A 7294-nucleotide genomic window follows, 5' to 3' on the forward strand; every position below is an offset into this window, starting at 1 on the left:
AAAAAAAAAAAAAAAAAAAAAAAAAAAAAAAAAAAAAAAAAGACTAAAAGAAAAAATGGAGGTTGGTATTCATTGGACTGGTATTAGTTTTGTCCTTACAAATTACTAATACCTGATATTGAAGACTATATTGATTTGACTTTTTAAAAAAATGTCTGAATGTAATGCATTTCATCTCACATCAAAGGGGAAAGGAAAACTTTTCCCATCAATCTGGTGCCCCCAGGTGTCTATGATGAGGAAAGGCAAGGCATTGACAAAACCATTAGCTAATGCTTGCCTTGTTAGTTTAAATCAACTGGGTTTAACAGCACAGTTAATCATGTGCAGTAGGAATGAGTTGAAAAATTCATTTAAAGAGCAGAGAGAATAAATAAATAGGGTCTTAAAAATGTTTAGAATGACATTGACATTCAATATGTTTCCTAAAGAAGGCAAAACAAGATATGAAGACATCAATCCTTTCCTTTAACTGGGATGGCAAAGTGGGGGAGCCTGGGAAATTCCCAGAGAATTCAATTATTGAGAGAGGCTCTATTAATTATTGTAATATAATTTAATTTTTTTTGAGAAAAGTAATTTGGCAGCAAATGCAGTTTCTAAAACAGTTGTCGTCAATGAACTTTGACAATAATGACCTGTCCAATATGCTCCAAGGAACCAGAGGTTTCTGGATTCTCTGAGGCAAGTTATTTGCTTTGAATTTATCAACAAATGGCATAAAGAAAGAGTTCAAGATAAGAAAAAGTAATATAAGCTCCTTGTTAACCATTCTCATGGCATTATTCACTCACTGACATACATTTCCACTATTTCTGTTCCTCGAAGGCAAGAGGTACATGATTATTATTTCTCCATTGCCCAGAAAAGAGCTTTGCATATACAGAAAGAGCTCATCAAATATCTAGGTCAATGTAAAGGCCTTGTACACTGTCAGTCCATCAATATATTTCTGCCTAAAAAATTTCCCTCAAATATTTTAAAGCACAGAAATTAAGGTGCAGGAAAAGGTAGGAACATTTCCCATTTGAGATACTGCTACCCACGAGCATATGGACTGCTTTATTCCTGCCCAGCCGACATTCTTTTTGCTTTACGTCTTTTTTTTTTTTTTTTTTTTTTTTTTTTTGAGACAGAGTCTCACTCTGTCACCCAGGCTAGAGTGCAATGGCATGATCTCAGCTCACTGCAACCTCCACCTCTCGGATTCAAGTGATTCTCATGCCTCAACCTCCCAAGTGGCTGGGACTACAGGCGCATGCCACCATACCCGACTAATTTTTGTATTTTTAGTAGAGACGAGGTTTCACTATGTTTGCCAGGCTGGTCTCCAACTCCCGCCCCCATGATCCACCCGCCTTGGCCTCCCAAAGTGCTGGGGTTACAGGCGTGAGCCACTGTGCCCGGTGCCTGCTTTATGTTTTGATACAATCTTAGAAGAAAACATGAAGTAAACAAGCAAACAAAAAAATCCCCAAAATCTGAGAGAACAAGTAATAGTGGAGAGTAGTAATGGGAGGCAGTGTCAATAAAAAAAAATTCTCTAGCAATGCAAAAACACAATGATTGTATGGATGGGAAACTTAAAGATTAGTCAAGAAGGATAAGAAAACAGTGAAGATCAACTGCCCTATGGAAAGAGGTGGTATTACATATGGTGCCTGAAAATATGGATCCAATGTGATGGGCTTTCTTAGCTCAGTAAGATGAAATTTCTTTTTCCTTTTTTTTTTTTTTTTTGAGATGGGAGTCTTGCTTTGTTACCAGGCTGGAGTGCCGTGGTGCAATCTCGGCTCACTGCAACCTCTACCTTCTAGGTTCAAGCGATTCTTCCACCTCAGCCTCCTGAGTACCTGGGACCACAGACATGTGCCACCACATCCAGCTAATTTTTTTGTAATTTTAGTAGAGATGGGGTTTCACTGCATTGGCCAGGATGGTCTCGATCTCTTGACCTCATGATCCGCCTGCCTCGGCCTCCTAAAGTGCTGGGATTACAAGCGTGAGCCACCGTGCCCAGATGATGAAATCCTTTACAAACTGGTCAGATGGCTTTAAGGCTATTAAGTGAATGTACTCATTCACTTAATAATCATTCAACAAATATTTACTGAAGCCCTACTGTGTGCTGGGCACTAAATTAGGTGGTTGTCGGTATTGCACTGAACAAGGAAGAATTCTTGTTTCATTCTGTTGAAGAGAACCAGACAGCAAGCAAGTAAACAAGCAGATAATTTCAAGATGGTGTTAAAAGCTCTAAAGGAAGTAAAATATGGCCAGATGGCACTGGCCGGGGGTGGTGAAGATGGGAGGGGTAAATCGTGAGAAAACGCCTGTCTAGGAGGAAGACATTTGAGTTGAAGAATGTAAGGGGATCACAGAGATCTGGAAGAAGCTGAGGGAACACAAACCAAGCAATCAGGAAATGAGAACAAACGTGTAGTCAAGGAAGTAAAAGAAGGCTGGTCAGCTGGAAGATAGTGAGGAGGGAGCAAAACCGGAGGAGATGAGGAAGAAAGGTGGTCAGAATCTGTTAAGGAGGCTGTCCTCAGTGCAGAGGAGACTTCTGACCAAACATGGCAGATGTAATAGCTATATTTATCCTTCCTCTCCCAAAACTCCACCAAAAAGCAGTAATGGAATTTAAAGGGTAAAATCCAGAAGGGCGCACATGTGTTATGTCCTTTTCCATTCCCACATACACAATGGGGAAGGAATCAAAAACAGATGAGGGCTGTCTCCAAACTTTGGAATATGAAAAGAGGTAATTCGAGGGGGCAGGTGAAAAAAAAAAAAAAGAAGAAGAAGAAGAAAAAAAAGAGGTAATTCATCCAGCTGAAGAGAAAGGCTGAAACTCAAGTGTCTGTGAAGCAGTATAATTAGTGCTGTGCTGACAAACGTTTAACATCCAACTCCCGGAAAAGGAAAAGCCCCAGTGTGTGGCACGAGCCAATTTCCATGCTGTAAATACCCCCACAATAAGTAATTTCAAGCCGTCCATATGATGTTACTGAATGTGGAATTGGGAGATGAACACAATCAGCTCACGAGCCGATACAACCAGGCTCCAGCACGCTGCTGGGAATAAAAAGACAAGCCGATTTGCCTCTCAACTCCCAAAAAGGTAGAGGATGTGGAAATGCAGTACCTCAGAAGATAAGATGAGACTTGGGGCTCATCTTTCAAAGAAGATTCTTTCAAAGACTGTGTATGGAGTCCTCAGTTCTCCAGACCCTTCCCAACTCAGCATAGTCAGATAACTGCCTCCACCTAGCCTGAAGAACACCAGAGTTTAGTGTCTGGAGAAGGTGAATAAGAAGGACTCAGACTCAAGGGCCCAGGCAGAACAGAGCGCAGTGATGAGGATCTGGACCGAGAATAAGTGGTCACAGAAAAAGGAAGGAGAACGGAGGTGTTAAGGATGTGGTCTCTGGAGTCAGACTGTACGGGTTCAAATCCTTGTTCTGCACTAACTGAGATTTTGAGAAAGCTACTTTATGTCTTTGGGTTTCAGTTTCTTCCTCTATGAAAAGGGAATAACAGCAATAACAGTAGCTCATAGAGCAATTGTGAGGATTAAATGAGTTAATACGTGTAAAGAACAAAGAGCCTGATAAGCAGTAATCACCATGTAAATATTAGTTATCATTATTATGATTAAAGTATGCATAAAGCACAAGACTGGCAGCTTCTTTCCCTGACTCAGAAAGTATTTACACAGGTGTGCACTGCAAAGATTGGTGGATATGCCTCTCAAAAAAACTGTACTGCCCCAAGCTAAAAGGAATCAAATCCTGAGATTAAAGAGCCCCTCTTAACCACTGCTATCTGATCAGCACTGCCTACATTCTTTAGAGCTTCCATTCACATGTTTGTGCCTGACACAGTTAGGTACAGCCAGTGTCGGAATCCTTCAATATAAAAGATAGAGGCAAAGCCAAAAAAAAAAAAAAAAAAAAAAAAAAAAAAAGAAAGAGAGAGAGAGAGACAGAGAGAGAGAGAGAGAGAGAGGAAATCTGAGGAATTAGGAACATTTGGGAAACAGAAAAACTAAAAGTTATCTCAACTGCTCTAAAAAAGGAAACAGAAAATATTGAACCCATTAAATAAGAATAGGATACTTTAAGAAAAGAAGCTATCAGAGAACAAGAAAATGTTCTTGAAAATTAAAAGGTTGGACAAAAAAAAAATCAAGAAGATTTCTCAGAAAAAAATCCAAAGCAATGAGATGAATAGGAGAAAAAAGTTGAGCAACTCTCTGATTTTTAACATTGGTCCTTATAGCTTTGGGAAAATGAAAATCAATTTGAAAGAGAACAATGGGGATTAATGGGAGGGTTTTTAAGCAGGAGCTGACATGATTTGGTTGACAGTTTATATGGCCACTCTGACTGCAAAGTGGGAACTGAATTGTAAAGGGGCAAGAAGGGGAATGGGGGATCCATAGCAGGCTACCACAGTGGTTCAGTGAGAGATGATAATGTGGCTTAGAAGACAGCAGTGAAGGGGGGAATAAAATAGATATGGGATATGTAAAGGGAAAAGGACAAATAGAATCATCAAGATGAGAAACACTCAAAAGGCCAAGGTGTCATCATATATAATGAAAACATCATGGCTGCTTAATTCTGTTAGATAACACCCTCCACACACAGCTCACCAGTCTAACCCCTACATTTTAAATGGGTGATGGAATTGTCCAGACCATCTAACCCTTTCCCGTCTTCCTAATGTTGTTGAGGAAACACTCAGCAGAGTGCAAACAGAAATAATATGTGCTCTTGTTGCTTTGATAATGTTTAGAGATTAAAGCTCTTAATAAAGCTTCACATCATTTCTAAAAAATCACTGGTTTAATTAATAAAAATAGTAGTGACAATGAGGTGGTTTATATGTCTCAAAATTTATTTGGAAATATTCTCTTTTTCTAATGATGTCAAATAAATGGGGTTTTACTATGGAAAAAAAAAGTCTAAAAGATAGTCAAACATTATTTTTTTTTCAGGCAATCATCATGTGTTCCTTACAGATATGTCAATACTCCCCAAAGCCCAATCAAGGTGCAATCTTGCCAAAGTTTCCAGTCTTCATCAGCTAAGTGGTATCCTTGACCTCCTTAATATTCTGTAAATGCTCAAGAAATAAACTGAGGGGGTAGAGAAAGACAGCCAGCACCATACTTTAGAGAGTGTAGAACTTTTAGTCTTTCTTAGCGTGACAAGCAATTATTCCTGTGCTATGAAAATTTAACGGAGTAAAATCAAGCAGTAAGCATTCCTGAAACAAAACAACTCCCCCGCCGACACACACACACACACACACACATATGACTTTGTGGTATAGCACATTGTACATAAAATCTTAACAAACCCAAACTTATTTTGAGGTTCTCTCAAGTCTTGGTGAACATAGCTACTCTGATTGCAGCATTGAAAATGTCATTTTCTATGTGATTCAAAAAGCTTCATCATATAACCACCAAAATACAGTCCAGAAACCTGAAATGAAGTTACCTTGGTTTTTGAAAGAATGGGGGCAGCTCGATCAAGCAACATTTCTACCACCTGCTCATGGCCGCTCCTTGCTCCACAGTGCAATGGTGTCAGACCATCCTGTCGAACAAAGGAAACATTGCCAATTAAATTTGACAATAAATTCTATAAGTGCAGTGTACTTCTTCAAGATTCAGCATGGCACCTGACATGCTGTAGGCAAGAGGGCTTCGAACATTTGCTCATTTATTTCATAAAATACTTTCTTATTTTTAAGTTGAAAACTACATTTTTCTATAAGTTTAAGTAGCTGTAAAATATGTAATTTCCCACAAGTTTGAATATTAACATTTAAATATGTAACTGTTCCACTACTCTTTTGAATAGCCAGTAAAATCTAAGTACTCTAAGTAATTTGATGCTCACCATTAAAAAAACACAAGAATAAACTTTTAAATAGAAATTTGTAATAGAAATTCTACATTGATTCTTTTTCCTCTTGTGTTTCTATTTCCATTCCATTTCCCCTACATAATTTTATCTTAATGTAATTTTATGCTTGAAGGTTTTTTATTGATTACCACATATTTCTCTGCCATGAAATTATATAAGTTTAAATTTACAAAAGTTTAAATATTTCCTGACAACACGTCTCTAAATATAAAAAATAAATCTCCTATTATCATTATAATTATTTGAATACAACCAATCGAAACAGCAAAACATATTAAAAGTTTTGTGACCATTCCACAAAAATAATGTGTCAAAAATTTCTCTTTTAATGAGATGGATTTTTTATGACTAGCTTATGTATCTGTTAATGAAGATTAGTTATTGCTAGAATGAGACAGGGTTCAGCATCAATATTAGCCCTGATGTTTGCTTTTACAGATATTAGTGCTGAGAAACCCTGTTCGCACAGAGCGTTATAGGAGAGTTATAAATTCTCTGAACTAAATTCCATGTGAAAAATTACTTGATGATCTTTGTCTTTAAAATCTTACCAAAAAAAAAGATACATGTACAAATCATGTAGGTTTGTTACCTAGTTACATGTGTGCCGTGGTGGTTTGCTGCACCTATTGACTCATCCTCTAAGTTCCCTCCCCTCACCCCCCAGCCCCCAACAGGCCTTGGTGTTTGTTGTTCCCCTTTCTGTGTCCACGTGTTCTCATTGTTCAACTCCCACTTATGAGGTATTTGGTTTTCTGTTCCTGTGTTAGTTTGCTAAGAATGATGGCTTCCAGCTTCATCCATGTCCCTGTGAAGGACACGATCTCATTTTTTTGTTATGGCTGCATAGTACTTCATGATATAGGTATACTACGTTTTCTTTATCCAGTCTGTAATTGATGGGCATTTGGATTAGTCTCATGTCTTTGCTATTGTAAAACAGTGCCACAATAAACATACGTGTGCTTGTGTCTTTATAGTAGAATGATTTATATTCCTTTAGGGATACTCAGTAATAGGATTGCTAGGTCAAATGGTATTTCTGGTTCTAGATCCTTGAGGAATCACCATAATGTCTTCCACAATGGTTGAACTAATTTACATCCCACCAACAGTGGAAAAGTGTTCCTATTTCTCCACAGCCTCACCAGGCTTGTTTCCTTCCTTTTTAATAATTGCCATTCTGCCTGGCGTGAGATGATGTCTCATCATGGTTTTGATTTGCATTTCTCTGATGATCAGCGATGTTGAAGTTTTCTTCATATGTTTCTTGGCCAAATAAATGTCTTCTTTTGAGAACTGTCTGTTCATATCCTTTGCCCACTTTTTGATGTTTTTTTTTTTTTTTT

The 7294-nt window shown here is 38.0% G+C and overlaps 1 protein-coding gene across 9 annotated transcripts in view; it reads right to left on the reverse strand.

The window, feature by feature from the left end:
• Window positions 1-7294, reverse strand: part of ANK3 (ankyrin 3) — a 537795-nt gene that overhangs the window by 176730 nt on the left and 353771 nt on the right. For all 9 annotated transcript variants that reach the window (XM_017542288.2, XM_017542287.2, XM_037743372.1 and 6 more), the window contains one exon: window positions 5514-5612. In XM_017542288.2, the coding sequence (XP_017397777.1) occupies window positions 5514-5612 (99 nt within the window). The remainder of the gene's footprint in view (window positions 1-5513; window positions 5613-7294) is intronic.

The sequence above is a fragment of the Cebus imitator genome, unplaced genomic scaffold (genome assembly GCF_001604975.1).
Source record: "Cebus imitator isolate Cc_AM_T3 unplaced genomic scaffold, Cebus_imitator-1.0 Scaffold142, whole genome shotgun sequence".
Taxonomy (NCBI): Eukaryota; Metazoa; Chordata; class Mammalia; order Primates; family Cebidae; genus Cebus; species Cebus imitator.